The following is a 16811-nucleotide window of genomic DNA, read 5'->3' on the forward strand; positions in this document are numbered from 1 at the left end:
TATGTGGTGCAAATGGAAATAAACTGTATAGGATTTGTAAAAAATATTAACTCTTCATGAAATGTGTCTTAAGCTCTAATATTTGACTAGTTCCTTCAAAAATTAATGGTTATGCATTTCCTAATTCATTTTAGTACTCACTGTTTTACCACTGGTACTCACTTAAAAAGAATTAGCTTAGATAACAGGGTGACAAAAATCAGGCTCTTTAGAGGTATTCATTTTGCCTTAGAAATTTCTAAATCAGGATGCTCTGAAGTCTCATCACAAACTTTTACTACAGTGACTACTATCAGTAAAAATGTGTTATGATACTGTGTGACATTCTTTGGTCATCTTTTTGCCACATAGTATATGACAAATACTTTTTTATAGTGAAAAAAGGGAGTTTGCCCGTGTTGTTGTCTACGTTGTGTCTAGGTATAATTTTCATAGCACTTTGCAGACTGTTGTTTCTGTTTTACATGGGAAGCTTGGAGCATGAGTAACATCTCTAGTGATGCAGGACCAGGATCTAAATGCAGGTCTAACTCTATGATCTCTCTTGTGACAACTACTTTTGGTCCATTTACAGTGCAGTACAGCCTAGACAAGTTTGCCCCCAGTTGAAATCAAATAGCATTTATCTTTTTTGGCTTTATCCTTTCCACCTAGATATTCTAGTCACCCAAGTCCTAAAAACATCACTAAAAGCAAACATTTAAATGGATGAAAGTGACTTAATTCTTACTTCATTTCTTTATCCAGGTTTATAATGCTTTTTTTTTGCTTGATATTAAGTAATTAAAAATTTGAGGCTTCCAATGTGTGTTTCTTTAACTCCTATCCACTAAGAATTTGGTTTCTAGCAGTGTATCCCCTCCCCCGTGTTTTGTTTTATTTTTTTTTTTTTTAAGATTTATTTATTTTAGAGAGAGAGCACACAGTGGGGAGGGGCAGAAAGGGACAGCGAATCTTAAGCAGACTCCGTGCTGAGCACGGAGCAATGTGGGGCTCAGTCTCACAACCCTGACATCATGACCTGAGCTGAAACCAAGAGTCTGATACTGGGCCGACTGTGCTGCCCAGGCACCCCTAGCAGTGTATCCCTTTTAGCAGGATTCCTCTTCTACACAAGAATTGGAAATCTCATAAAATTCATTATGTAAGAATTTTATTTATATTATTTTTACAGAACAGAGTTTCATTAGAATTTATTTTCCAGAAATTTGGACAATTTCAACTAATACTTTTTTTAAAGATTTTATTTATTTATTTATTTATTTATTTATTTGACAGAGAGAGACAGCGAGAGAGGGAACACAAGGGGAGTGTGAGAGGGAGAAGCAGGCTTCCCGCGGAGCGAGGAGCCTGATGGCGGGTCTCGATCCCAGGACCCTGGGATCATGACCTGAGCCGAAGGCAGACGCTTAACGACTGAGCCACCCAGGCGCCCCTCAACTAATACTTTTAATTTTGTTTTTTGAGAATGGGGGGGCAATGATCCATATGTACTTACATAATTGCCTCCATGTTTTAGTGAGGAGAGAACTGTTTAAAAAAAAAACAAAAACAAAAAAAACCTGATGTGAGATCATAAGGTAGAAATAAGGTAGAAGTACTCTCTTCTGTGAGTGATACTTAATATATTTGATGTCTATCTATCAGTGGTGCCCGTAGGTGTTTTTCATTTGTTAAATAGCTACTGCAGACAGAAGAGATGAAGTGAGGGTGACAGAAGAGCTCTGGGAGAGGGCATTACAGATTTCTGTGTCTGAAGAGGCCTTAAAAATTACCCCATGTTGTATCTTCATTTGTAAGATGGAAAAACCGAGGACCTTGCATGTGGCATGATTTGCCTAGTGTTAACCTAATAGCAGCAGAATCGGCATGTATACTTGGGTGATTTGACAGAGAATAAGCAAAGACATACTCCTGTGGTACGGACCTCAACAAACATGTCTGTCTTCTTTCTCGTGCCACTGTATACGTACATATGCCCACACACTGCTTTGAACAGATAGATGCAGGGGGATGCGTGCTGTTTCTGCCAGTGTTCTGGGCCCTCACGTCAGAATCCAACAGCCTAGAACTTCTTTACTCTTCTTATCCTATTTTTAAATGTCTTTAATTTCTTTTACTTTTGTTTTTATTAGTTAAGGGTAAATGTATCAGAATGTGATGTATTTAACCTACTACTAATTAAAAAGATGGTACAGAGCCATGTATAATGGATATATTTGTATAATACTACATTTTTTAAACTCTAATGTCTGTGGAGTTATTGACTTGATAGTCCATCAAGCCAGTAGAGGGAGAAAGGGATGGGGGAGGACAAACTAAAACTATGCTGAGTGCTTGAACAAAATTATTCGTATGATGCCCATAACACTCATACGAGGTAGGTGGTATTCTATCCACTGTATAGAAAAACGTAATCAAGCACATATTTCTCTTCTGAATGACTTGTCACTTAGAAGGAGAAGTAAAAATGAACATAAATAATAACCCAAGGTGGATTTGTGCCAAGAGAAATACAAGTATAGTGTAACTGGATTTCAGAGGAGGGAGTGATTGCTTTCGCTCAAGGGATGAAGAAGAGCTTTCCCTTGGGCGCCTGGGTGGCTCAGATGGTTAAGCGTCTGCCTTCGGCTCAGGTCATGATCCTGGAGTCCCGGGATCGAGTCCCGCATCGGGCTCCCTGCTCGGCAGGGAGTCTGCTCCCTCTGACCCTCCTCCCTCTCCTGCTCTCTGTCTCTCATTCTCTCTCTCTCAAATAAATAAATAAAATCTTAAAAAAAAAAAAAAAAAGAAGAGCTTTCCCAAGAAGGAGGAAGAAATTAAGGCACTTCTTTTTATAGGCTTGTGTATTAGTTTGCTAGGGCTATTGTAACAAAGCACCACAGATTTGGTGGCCTGACAGAAATTTATTCTCACAGTTCTGGAAGCCAGAAGTCCAAAAAACAAGTTACTGGCAGGGTTGATGACTTCTTTCACCTGTGAAGAAAGAGTCTTTTCCAGGCCCTCCTCCTTGGCTTATAGATGGCCATTTTCTCCCTGTCTCTTCACATTATCTCCCTTCTATGCATATCTCTGTATCCAAATTTCCCTTTTTCATAAGAACACCACTCATCCTGGGTCAGGGCCCACCCTAATGACTGTAACTTGAGTACCTCTGAAAAGGTCCTATATCCAAATAAGGTCACATTCTGAGGTACTGGGATTAGGACTTCAACATATGAATTTGAGGGTGGGGTAGGGTTTAGGGCATAATGTAATCCATAACAAATAATAACCATACTTTCGGACTGGAAAAACTAGCACAAATTAGTCATTGTGAGAGTATACATGGAGATGTTAATGTGTGTGGACATTATTAAGACATCCAGTCAAGGATGTCTTAATAATGTATTTCGGAAATAACGGAATTTCATCCTTGCTTTCTATATTAATTAAACTGCATTACCTTTTCTCCTGCAATTTTTATATTCTAATTTATTTATTTGAGGCAATTTTTTTCTAGAGCTCTCCAGTTTTCCATTTTTTTTTGAGGAAAAATGTTCCCTGTTAGCTAGTGTTTTCTTATCCCATTATGTCTTATGCCACTTTCGTTATTGAGTTAAAAATATTTCTAACTTTATTTTCCTGAAGACTTCCGAGATAGAGTCAGATGATCATTGTCAAAGAGAACAGCAGCTTCAGAGGGAAAACTTGGAGTTGTCATCTGAAAATATTGAACTAAAATTTCAGCTTGAACAGGCAAATAAAGATTTGCCAAGATTAAAGGTAAATTTAATGTTCTTTACTCTAGTTAGGAAGTCTAATGCCTGAAAGCCTTTTTGTCCCTCTTCATATTAGTTTATGAAGATGTCAGAAACTCACATTCATAAAATTTTATGGTAGTGTTACACTTTATACATTTGTTCACGTAACAATTATTTGTTGAAAGCCTGTTTGTTGTCAGGCACTTTTCTAGGTGCTAGGAAACAGCAATCAAAAAATTTCTTGCACTCGTAGAACTTACATTCTAGTGGGGAAGACTGATAATTAATAAGTAAAAAGTCAATATATAGTGTCAGCTGATGTTAAGTGGTAAGGAGAAAAAACACAGTTGGTGTGAAAGGTGTGTGTATGTGTGTTGGTGGTTTGGGAGTGTATGGAATTGCTATTTAAATTAGGGTAATAGGGGAAGGCTTTCTTAAGAAAATGATATTTTAGCAGAGAGCTAGGGGACAGGTAAGGAAGTGGGTCATACAGGTACTAGAAAAAGAGTTCCAGACAACAGAAATAGCAAGTTCAAAGCCCTGAGGCAAGAGGATGGACGGTGTATTTAGCACATTAACAATCATCACTCTTTAAAATATTAGGATTTTTTTTTAAATTAAGTGTTTACATTTTAAAAAATTAGGATAATTATCTCTCTTAGGAATTTTATTTTGATGTTTATAATACATTTATCTTTGGTTTTCCAAATCTCATCTTTTTATGGGAATCTCTTTTCCTTCTGGCTGGCTAATTGTTTCAGTTCTGTTTTCTAACCTAGAATATTAGCAATCTGTTAATTTCACTGGTAATGATATAATTATGCCCTGGGTTCTAGAACATTGAGTTTTACATTTTTAGAAACAGTACTGTTCCTCTCTACCATCTGTATAAGGATCTGCATATGTAATTTATGGGGCGGCTAAAATCAGAGTTCTAAACTCTCTATTAAGGCAGTAATGTGGAAAATATTTCTTGAAATTCATATATAAAATATGCTTGTATTAATGAACTTTAATTCAACATATCTCTTAGTTCAAAATCCTTATTGCTGTGGAGACCATCTTGTTCAGTTTGGCTAGAGAGTTGAAGAAATTGATAGTTCACATGAATTATTTTTTTTCCTTTTCAGCGGTGATAGCTGTGTTAAACTGTTACATGTTTGCTTTAATTTTTCAGAGTCAAGTAAGAGATTTGAAAGAAATGTGTGAATTTCTTAAGAAAGAAAAAGCAGAAGTTGAGCGGAAACTTGGTCGTGTTAGAGGGGTGAGTGTGTGAGAACATTCCATGTATTTGTTTTGGTTTCAGAAGTGGTAAGTTGGTAATGAAAAAACAAGTTTGGATATGTCATAACAGTAGTGATATGATTTTACTAGTGCCTGTAGTCTTGGTTTTTATATTGCTGTATCTACAATGTAAAACATCATAAAGCTTTTCTTTGTGTTTCAAGTCAATGTATTTTATCATCTGTCACACCTTACACGCATTTTATTTCAATTGGGACACCACATCATCTTTCTTCATTGAGTATCCCTTCACACCTTGAAAACACTTAACTTCTAGGAATCCTCCTTCTGTTCATGAAGATAACTACTAACTTATCTTAGTCCAATTCTAACATTTGTAACTATTTTTTATGATTTCCTTGGCAGCTTCTTAGTATAATGCTCTGTAAATATGTTTCCCAATTTTTTTATTCTTGTATTTTTCTTCCCATGTTATTTTGTATTCACTTTTTACACTGAATAAATGCTGCTTATGAGGCCCTGGCCAAAGATTTAAGCCCCTAATGATTTCGTTAGCAAGTGGCACAATGGAAGCAATCAATATAAAAACTTGTTCAAGTAATAATATTAAATATATGACAGATTTGGTGAAAATATTGAGTTATTATTAGAAAAGTGTTCAGAACAAACATCTCACTGACAGCAACATTAATTTCCTAAATAAAAATGTTAATTTGACCTTTTCTAATGGTGAAAGGTCATATTAATAATCTATTAAAATAATATATATTAAAATAATAATATATTAAATTTATGTACTATAGGGTTATTCATTGCATAGTGTCAATACTAACTAAAATGCAAAAAAAGTAAGCAGATTCCTTTGCTCAACTGTTAAAAACCTTAACATAAAGCATAGGCAGTTAAAGTTATTAATGGGTGACCCATCTCTATTGATAACTCTACACTAGGTTTTTTCATTTCAGATGTCTCTTATATTTATATTGGACAGAAACGGAATTTCTAATCAATGGCTATTATTAGAGAAAATCACCTCTATTATGCTCAATTCAAATTTGGTAACTCATGAACTCTTTAATGACACAACTTTTCTTTTGTGGGTTTTTTTTTCATATAAAGAAAATTCTGGTATATAGGAAAGAACCTTAGCTAAATAGACTATTTAGGTTCTTAGGCTTATTCATTTGGAACAGACATCAAGGCTGGAGTATTTGAGCTGTTACTTATTAGCTGCATGACTAGGAATATCAAATTCTCTGAGTCTTGATTTGTTTGTATTTAAAAGAATTATAATTCCTATCGCAAAGGGTTATTGTAGTGATGAATTGAATACAGGTTTTGGCTTCAAATGTTAGGAATCAACACTGAGTGTAATAATGAGCCTTTTATGTTGTTGGTGTTTTATATTATACTCTCTCAGATATTTGATTAGATAAAAAATTAATATATTCTTTTGTAGTCTGGTAGAAGTGGAAAGACAATCCCAGAACTAGAAAAAACCATTGGTTTAATGAAAAAAGTAGTTGAAAAAGTCCAAAAGGAAAATGAACAGTTGAAAAAAGCATCAGGAATACTGACCAGTGAAAAAATGGCTAATATTGAGCTGGAAAATGAAAAGTTGAAGGTAATTTTTTTAATGTGATCATTTGCATGGGATGTTTTTACTATTATAATTTTTATTTATTTATTTATTTTTTATTTTTATTTTTTTTAAGATTTTATTTATTTATTTGACAGAGAGAGACACAGCGAGAGAGGGAGCACAAGCAGGGGGAGTGGGAGAGGGAGAAGCAGGCTCCCCGAGGAGCAGGGAGCCCGATGCGGGACTCGATCCCAGGACCCTGGGATCATGACCTGAGCTGAAGGCAGTCGCTTAACCAACTGAGCCACCCAGGCACCCTATAATTTTTATTTTTTAAGGAAGATTTTAATTATACTCCTACTATACAAAATGGCTTTAATGGATGCAGTGACTGTTTTACACATATGGAAAAACTTATTGGAGACAAGGCTAAGAATAATTAGAGTAGCTCCACTGGTCGTTTTATTATTTCAAGACCGCTGGTTCTCACTCGGCAGCACAAATACTTACCTGTGTCTGTGTTCAGATACAGATGCATAAGCCCCCAGTCCTGACATTGATCTTTTGGGGTGGGTCCTACAATAGATACTGTGATTTTAAGTCATCAGCTCATTCTACTGTGTAGCCAAGGTTGGGAACCTCTGCTCTAGATGACAAATACGAAAGGGAAGGTTCATTCTATCAAAAATGGGCTCTAAAACTGCTTTGAATTAAGTTTTATGAGTTTATAGGATTTTATTTCCTGGTTTTGATAATGTATAGGGGTTTTGTTTGTTTGTTTTTTACTAGGCTGAATTAGAAAAACTTAAAGTTCATCTTGGACATCAGTTGAGCATGCACTATGAGTCCAAGTCCAAAGGCACAGAGAAAATTGTTGCTGAAAATGAAAGGCTTCGTAAAGAACTTAAAAAAGTATGACTTTCATTACTGATTAATAATTACTTTTTATGTTAATTAACTAATACATCTGAAAAACTGAATGGAAAAGCTGATGAGAGTGTCTCTTCAGAGTAGATGTGAAGAGATGTAGGAATTGTATTTTTATGGCTGCCATCCATTCACCATGAGGCACATTGAAAATAAAAAATTAAGAGGCAGTATAATGTAGAAGCTACACATCTGGGATTCACGTCCTAGCTCTATTACTTACTGGCTGTGGAAACAAGGGCAAACTACTGACCCTTCTCTATCCCTCAATTTCCTCATCTATAATATTGGGCATAATAAATATATCTGTTTCACAGAGCTGCTGCGGGATTTAAATGAGTTAATATTTGTGCACATGGCTCAGAACAATGATTGATATAAAGTAAGGAATATATGAAATTGTTTTGTTAAACAATAAGATTCCTTTCTGTTTAAGTTGCAAAATATATTCCTTGCCCCACAAATAGGTGTTACTTATATGGATGATCCAGTGAATAAACTGAAATTGAGGTTTTTAAACTAGTTACAATAGTATCGGAATATACTGTGAGACCAGAGTGCAGTGTGTTTTGAATGGATGTTCAACAGTGGAAATAATTTATGGTACTTACACATAGTTGATGCTCATAGCTAGGTCTCTCAAGTATTGGTCAAAGCAAAACATCTTCTAAGTGTATTAAGACATAAACGATCCCATTATCCATGAATACTACAAAGATGACAAATGTAAAGTAACCACTAGAGTAAAATACTTGCAATGTATTTTTCTAACCTCGTTTACATGATCTTTTGTCCTAATTATTACGATCATATTGCTGTTATAAAGAAAACATTGGATTTTTATTGGAATTTTAATCAGCATTTAGACTGCCAGATTACTTTTGTTTTCTAATTTGTAGTGGTAATTTTGAATATATTGCATCTGTGAGAACAGTATTGTTTTGTCATCCTGTACTAATTAGTCTTTAATGATAGGAGACTGAAGCTGCAGAAAAATTGCGGATAGCCAAGAACAATTTAGAGATATTAAATGAGAAGATGACAGTGCAACTAGAAGAGACTGGTAAGAGATTACAGTTGGCAGAGAGCAGAGGCCCACAGCTTGAAGGTGCTGACAGCAAAAGCTGGAAATCAGTTGTCGTTACAAGGTAGGAACAAATAGTTTAAAACTTGCACAAAGTCTAATTGGTTCTGATGCTGTCATTATTGTTCTAAAAGAATATGACACTACTCTGATTAACTTAGTTCTTTCCTTGATGAACTGTTTGGTGGTTTGCTTTAACATGATACTTTTTGGCAATGCGAGGACAGGGAAAAAAGTGTTTTTTCTTCCTTCAAATACTGAACTAGTTTGGGTGGCAGTGCATAGGCCAGAGCAGAGCTGGGGCTGGGCCCAGGGTGTTGGAGTGAGCTGGGTGGGCATCACGAAGCAGCTGACATCTACGAGCTGAGAGCGATGGTGCCCAGCTTCTCCTGGGTGCTGCTTGTCTCCCGCTACGACTCAACTTCTGTATTACGTTCATTTTCTACCTCAAGTATAAGCCAGGAACGGTTTAGCTGTCTTGTCACAACTTGTGGCATACTAGATCTGGGCTGTGCTGCAATTTTGGAGGTTTATTTTTTCAAGATTATTTCTTTTAGCGAGAGAAAGCCCATGTGCATGAGCGGGAGGAGGGGCAGAGGAAGAGAGAATCCAAGCAGACTCCCCGCTGAGTGCAGAGCCCCGCGCCAGGTCTGCTGCACTGTACTTCCCCCTGTCCACCAAGTCCAGGGAGGAAGGTTATGCGGGCAGATTAGAAGGCAGCCCAGATGGCCAGGCAGTCCTAGAGAAGGGTCCTTGGTCCCTGTCCTAACACCATACTGAGAGTACTCAGAGTCCACGCCTCGCCGCTCTACCTCTCTCTTAACTCTGCAAGACGGCTAGTGTGAGGCTTAAATGAAATAATACGTGATAATATCAGGGAAAAGGGGTGTCTCTCTTGTCTGCTTGGACCCCAACAGAGGCTCTTAACCAGCAACTCCATCAGTGGACTGCTTGATTGGTCCTTTATTTCCTTCTACAATCACATGTAGACTCAGAAAGGATTTTGAGTTAGATTACTTCGCAGATAATTTACTCAGTTCATGCTACATGCCAGATTCTCTGCTTCATGTTAGATGTACCTCAAATGGCCTACTTTGCCTCATTCCCGTGGAGCCAGGTGGTTTCCATAGCTTTAGAAATACTTAAGTCTCACTGTGACCTGAAGTAAATTACATCTCTTCTGTGAGCTCAAGTGTTTTTTGTTTTGTTTTTTAATCTATGGAGATGATCATCCCTGTTCTTTTTCAAAAAGGGCTCTGAGAAGCTACAGAAAAGATTATTAATGTGAAAAGGGTTTATAAAGTTTATGAACATTTGAGAGGGGTAATATTTAACCGTAATTGAAGAGGACTTTGCCTTTTACATAATTTGTGTGTTCTTAATCTGAGAACTGAACAGGTAACTGAGCATAGGGTAGGCCTTCGGTAAACCCTTTTGAAGAAGTTGCAAAGTCCTTGTAGAATCCCCTTGACAGAGTGAAGGCTAAATCTGATCCTTGGCCTCAAGCCTCCCTAACTCCAAAAAAAAAAACAACAACGAAACAACAACAAAAACCTTACTAAGATCTGCCGCTGGCATTATACAGCCACCTCAGTAAAGTGGTTTAGAAATGTCTTTGGGACCCGTGACACATTAGGTCTTCCACATGCTGAACTCTTTAGAGTCGGTCGCTCTGTTACTTACTCAACACACTAATGACGTCTGTTCTTCTCACGCCTTGCACTGACTGCTAAGACAGGCTGGGGATGCTGGCACTATTTTATGTGGGGTGATCAGAGAAGGCCCCTCCAGGTGGGGCATTGGAGCAAAGAATTGAAGGAGTAAGCTTCTGGTATTGGACCTCTCTGGTGGACAGTCTGTCAGATTAGGAATGTTCCTTTCTAATCACAGTTTCTAAGATTTATCAAAAACTACTTGAAAGTATTGAAGTAATTTCTCTTGTACAACTTGTACTGTCCTCACCTGGTTTTGTTGCCGAAGCATTCTTTTTCTTTTCTCTGGAGATGTTTGAATATTACAAGCATTGTCTCCCTTTAAGGTGGAATGATATGCTTATAAAATCATTTTGGCTTTATGTTTTAAAAATTTATTTTGGAATCTGGTTTGTTTGTTTCTGAACTACTGGTCATTTCTTTAGAGGTTACAAATACATTCAGATTTTTATGTCATGTGCCATTTTTTTTACCCATGCTTTTGCACATTTTTCCTTCTCCCAATAGTGTCCTTTTGGACACTTTTTTTTTGTATACTTCGTGTGTATACATGATGTATATATGAAATGTTCTAATTTGTGATCTTTAAATGTATCTCTAAGAGTACCCAATAATACAGAATTTGATATTCTCATGGATGAATTGCACTATTTTTTTGTTCTATGACTGAAAGAGATACTAATTTTAATCTTTTTAACAGTGGCCAAATTCAGGCTCCATCCTTGTTTATAACCTTGGGAAACACCTAAATGCTCTATTTTAATTGTCCTGTTAATTAGGGATACTTATCCCTTGTTCTCACCTAATGCTAAATAAATATCTAGAATCTGACTAGAAAAAACAGTATAAGATAGTTATTTTCAGTGCAGTAATTTGAATTGGCTTTTATATCAATGAGAGAAATTATTTTCCATTACACTATTTTTTCCCTTCACTTTTAGAATGTACGAAACCAAGCTGAAAGAATTGGAGACTGATATTGCCAAAAAAACCCAAAGCCTTACTGATCTTAAACAGCTTGTAAGGCAAGCAACAGAGAGGGAACAAAAAGCTAAGAAATACACAGAGGACCTCGAGCAACAGGCAAGTAATTTTTCTTTCCATGAGAAAATAATGTATTATATCTCAAGCCACTCCTTGGCATTGTCTTTTGTAGATAAAAATGAACACTTGATAATTCCTTCCCTAAAAGGCCCATCAGAGGGAATGGCACTACCATTCAACCATTTGTTTAAGCCAAAACCCTTAGATTATTAATTCTTTATCTTTCTTACCCTGTTATCTTTTTCATTAAATCACATCAGCTCTCTATTTTCAAAATATATCCCAAATCTGATGTTTCAGTACCTCCCACACTGTCCGTCTAGTCTAAGCTATTCTCTGGCACCTGAACTCTTCCAGTAATTTCCTAACTGGTCTCCCTGCTTCCACTCTTCCCTTGTTTTACCTTCTCCCTATCCCTGATGTATTCTCCACACAGCTGCTGAGTCATCCTTCTAAGCATAAAGAAAATCACAGCATCCCATCCTCAGAGTCTTCTAGTGGTTCCTCATTACCCCAGAATAAAATTCTAAAGTACTTTTCACAGGCTATAAGGACCTACATGGTCTGGCATCTGGTTTCCTTTCTAGCCTCATCTTTACTTCCCCCTCATTCACAGTATTCTAGCCACATGGACCCTCTCTCAGTCCTTTGAATAGGCCAAACTCAAGCTTCAGGATCTTGGACTTGTTCCCCTTGTCTAACATACTCTCCATCCAAATATTCTCATAGCTCACTCCCTATGTCTCTGCTTAAACGGAGGCTCCTCAGACCTTCCTTAACCCTCTACCACTTTCCATGACTCTCCATCCTCTTACCCTGAGTTATTTTTCTTGATAGCCCTTCCTTCCATCTGGCCCTGTTATCACATTAGACGCTTACTATTTGTCTTTGTCTCCTCCCCCACTAAGTACATAAGGACCATAGGAACATGCCAGGAGAGATTTTGCCATCACTGTATTCCGTGTGCCTAGGACAAAGCCTGGCATGCAGCACTCAGTAAATTATTGAATGAATAGTGACTAGAACATGATAGATATGTGCTCATATCTTATGTGCCTTTTTTTTTTAATTTTTTTTAAAGATTTTATTTATTTATTAGAGAGCGAGTGAGAGAGAAACAGCATGAGAGAGGAGAGGGTCAGAGGGAGAAGCAGGCTCCCTGCTGAGCTGGGAGCCCGATGTGGGACTCGATCCCAGGACCCTGGGATCATGACCTGAGCCGAAGGCAGTTGCTTAACCAACTGAGCCACCCAGGCGCCCTATCTTACGTGCTTTTGAAAACCCAGCTTTTAATATGCTTTACTGAAAATGTGTATCTTTATAAAACATAGTATTTCCATGTCAGACTCTGTCTTCTAACTTTTTATTGTGCCCAAAGATTAAGATTCTCAAACATGTTCCTGAAGAAGCTGAGACAGAGCAAAGCCTTCAGCAGGAACTTCAAGTTCTAAGGTACATTGTCTATTCATTAATCTATCTTAAAAAAAATTTTTTTTAATATAACCAGGTTTGCTACATCTAGAGATTAAGATTTTTCAACCTTGTGGCCTAACAAGCTTATCAGTCTTATTTCATCCTTTTAATGCCAATTACTCTCTTACATAATAGATACTGAAAAAAGGGTAAATAAACCAGATCCTAATAAAAGTCTCAAGCTTCTAATTTAAATTTTCTTAATAGTATAGAATGTGTTAAACCTTAGTTTCCCAGAGGCAAATATTAATGAAAGACAAGAAAAAAATTTACTTCCAAAATTCTGTGCAGAATACTCTCATGAGGTTCCTCCAATAGGAAAAGTCTTAAAAATGACATCAGGTCAGACTTTAAAGAATCCTGCAGAATTTTTATTCTCTGATCTCAGTTTGAGAATGGTAGCATTGCAACAGTGAGAGTAAATGAATAAATGTTTACCTTTATAAATTATCAGCAAGTTCTAAGCAATTTACATTACAAAGTTCGTAAGAAATAGCCATATATTTTGTGAAGCAATGTCTGTTTTTTGTTGTTTTAACACATAATCATTATGTTCTAGATTAGCTAATAGTCAGCTGGAAAAAGAAAAAGCAGAATTAATCCATCAGTTAGAAGTTAACAGAGACCAAAGTGGAGCTCAAAGCACTGTATCTGGTAAAGTATTTTCTACTTCTAGCGTGTTAGCTAACCCCAAGTTTTTGAATTAGGGTTTGCCTTTTTTATTTATTCAGATTTCTGATGATTGTCTTCCTATAAAATCAAATCCCTGGTAGCAGGTTTTCAGAGGTCTTTCCTTCATGCAACAGTCATGTTCCCATTGAGTCCTCTTGAGTTGTTTATAACAGCAGGTACTCAGGTGTTTTTCTTTTTATATTCCGTATGGGTGTTACATTTAATCATGACACAGTGCTAAGCAATGTGCTAGGTCTGTGGTATCCAGTTTCTAAGTAGGCCCTTTTAAGCCCTCTGAACATGAACATTATCTTCTAAATGTTATTGTCCTCTTGTTATTTTTTTTAAAGATTTTATTAATTTATTTGAGAGAGCGAGCGAGCAGGAGAAGGGGCAGAGAGAGAGAGAGAAGACTCCCTGCTGAGCGGGGAGCCCGTTGCAGGGACTCAATCCCAGGACCCTGGGATCATGACCTGAGCTGGAGTCAGATGCTTAACCGACTGAGGCATCCAGGCGTCCCTATCCTCTTATTAACTTTCAAACATATAGTAAACATTGCCTACATTCTTCTTCCCTTTTACAAAGTAAAACAGTCTAGTCCTCTACATGCTTCCATTCAGAAGTGATTAAATCATTGTATTGCTAGGTGCGTATGTATGCATATGTACATATATGCATTATGTATACATACATAATTAAGTTGATCCTCATTTTCAGAGTCTGTATTTGTAAATTCAGCCACTCACTAAAATTTACTTGTAACCCCAAAACCAGTACTCCTGGTGCTTTTGCAGATACACACAGCAGTGAAAAATTTAAGTTCTGACCCACCGTTTTCCAGATGAGATCCAACAAGGTGAGGCTCTGCATTATTGCAGCTCTCTCATATAGATGACCAGAAGATGGAGGTCATACAAGGGAGTGCAGCACAGGGCAAGAAGCTGTTTCTGGGGCCAGTTGGACTGGGTTTAAATGCCAACTCTGACACGATGGGGCCTCAGGAGAGTCACTTGACACTTCTGAACTTTGTTTTCTTTTTTATAAAACAAAGAAAATAGAATCTACCAGGATGAGTTGTTTCCAGGATTTAAAATTACACTGTATGTGAGATATGAGTATGTGTATGTGTAATGTTTTCCCTAAGAGCAATGAATGGTTCAACATTCAGGAATCCATTGTTCGGGTTGACTTTTGAGAACATCACTGTTAACAACAAGGATCATTTGTTATGTATATTTGATAGTGTGATGGAAATGGCAAATTCTATTCTAAAGGACTCTATCAATTTATACCTGAACAATCTTTGACTATTTCATACAGCTTTTTCAGTATCCTACCACATATTCTTGTTGCTACTTTGTATTAAAGCTATCATGTATGAGTTGTACCAGACACTATGCTAAGTGCTTTACAAGCATTTTATAATTTTTTTCTCCCCTGACCCCAGCATTTTATAATTTAACTCTTAAAGCACTGTTTGGTGGGTACTATTGTCTCCATTTTTCCTATGATCTTCACCTTAAAGAGGTTAAGTAACAAGGTCACAACAGCTAGGAAGTGAGAGAGGCAGGATGAAACCTAAATCTGTGGAACTCCAAAGCTCCTCACCATTCCCTGCTTTTGACCAAGGAAATGCCTTAGCTACCTCTTGGTGACTAAAACAGTCATGTAAGTCTCTCTTAACAGTAGCTCTTACAGCAGCCAGCTTAGGTTACCAGACTAGCACACTCCTAAAGACCTGTTGATGCTGCTGATGTTTGGCAAGTTCGTTCTTTCTAAGAAACCTCTGTTTCCTGAGAGGGAATTTCAAAACCCTGTATTCTTCATCTATTTAAAGGAGATTAAGGATACTTCAAAGTAGCAACAAGACTATGTGGCAGAATATTGAAAAAGCTGTATGAAACAAAGTTTGTTCAGGCATAAATTGGTATAATTCTTTGAAAAAGAATTTGCCATTTCGATCATGCAATCAAATACCATTAAGCCAACTTTCAGAAAGTGCTGTACATAATAATCATTTTTACTGCACTATTTCATTACAAATCTGTGTAACATATAGCATCCCTTTGATTAAGACAATCAACTCAATATAGCATTACAGTGATTAAGAACCAAATTTATAAAAAATCATTAGCACTTTCTACAAAGGTGAGGGAAGTTTTGAAAAGTATGATTTTGCTCTGCTTTCCAAAGGAAGATGGGTTCTGTTGACTATTCCCAAAGGAAAGGATGAGGAAAATATTTCTGGTCTCCAACTTATAATTAGGGGACTGTATCAAGGGAACCTTAATAGAACAGAAACCTTCCTGTCTCATTCATCAAAATGTGTCTTGCTGCCCATTATTTTCTCAAAACTTTAGCATTACTTTTAAAATTTTACCCTTCAGTGGCTACAGAATATGACACGACACATTATATGTTGTGTTTAAAGAAAATGTTTCTAGCAAAGATGGCAATTAAATAAAAAATCCCATTTGTCCATTGATTCTCATTATAAAACTGGAGAGATGTTAACTCCAGGTGACGGGGGTGGTTAAGGATCCAGTAAATTAAAGCCCTTGTGCTCTATTTGTGTACTTAATGTTATCTGACCATTGTATTAGGATTTATTCGTCTTTGTATTATCCACCCTGCCTGGCATGTTTTTCACGTAGTAATTACACAGTAAATGTGTACTGACCTACATGGAACAACCAGTACTGTTGGGGACCAGGAGCATTTGGCCAGCTCTGGCTGTAGCCCCTTACCTAACAGTCTACTTATTCTTTTGTTGTCCTTTTAGTACCTAACAATGCTTCCTGGCTCTAGGATTTTTCTCTGGAAACTAATTTCTTCCATGTAAAAAATTAACCTGATTCTACACTTCTAATATCCAGCAGGTGCCTTTTCTCTTGGTCTGCTATGGAACTACAATATCTGATAGAGTAGCGTTACTATTCACAGTCTGGAAAGTGTTTCAGTAAAATGCCGTATATTCTAGGCTCTAGTTTCTTAAGTTTTCTACTTATTCTCTGAAACAAATCCTTTGTCAGAGTGGGGAAAAGCAGAATCTGATTTTTACAACTTTTTTGGCAGATCCTGATCAACTAAAGGAAAAGGTGAAAGATTTAGAGACACAGCTCAAAACCTCAGATTTAGAAAAGCAGCATTTGAAGGTAATTTTATCTAATTTATAAATGTTTTGTGTAAACAACTTAAAAACAACTTTTATGAACACCATCTTTGAGTTTTAAGTATGTATCCTAAAAATTCCTGGAGTTACATTTGACCTTGATATTACAGAATTCATTACATTCATCTGTGTTAAAAATACGAAAAGAGAGCTACAA

The 16811-nt window shown here is 36.8% G+C and overlaps 1 protein-coding gene across 1 annotated transcript in view; it reads left to right on the plus strand.

Annotated features, from left to right (window-relative positions):
* The window catches only part of CEP290 (centrosomal protein 290), an 85965-nt gene that overhangs the window by 68003 nt on the left and 1151 nt on the right, over window positions 1–16811 (plus strand). Inside the window, exons 45-53 of the mRNA XM_021687316.2 lie at window positions 3631–3765; window positions 4921–5007; window positions 6448–6612; window positions 7360–7482; window positions 8473–8645; window positions 11235–11376; window positions 12716–12789; window positions 13370–13464; window positions 16558–16637. Of these exons, the coding sequence (XP_021542991.1) occupies window positions 3631–3765; window positions 4921–5007; window positions 6448–6612; window positions 7360–7482; window positions 8473–8645; window positions 11235–11376; window positions 12716–12789; window positions 13370–13464; window positions 16558–16637 (1074 nt within the window). The remainder of the gene's footprint in view (window positions 1–3630; window positions 3766–4920; window positions 5008–6447; window positions 6613–7359; window positions 7483–8472; window positions 8646–11234; window positions 11377–12715; window positions 12790–13369; window positions 13465–16557; window positions 16638–16811) is intronic.

This window comes from Neomonachus schauinslandi, chromosome 5 (genome assembly GCF_002201575.2).
Source record: "Neomonachus schauinslandi chromosome 5, ASM220157v2, whole genome shotgun sequence".
Taxonomy (NCBI): domain Eukaryota; kingdom Metazoa; phylum Chordata; class Mammalia; order Carnivora; family Phocidae; genus Neomonachus; species Neomonachus schauinslandi.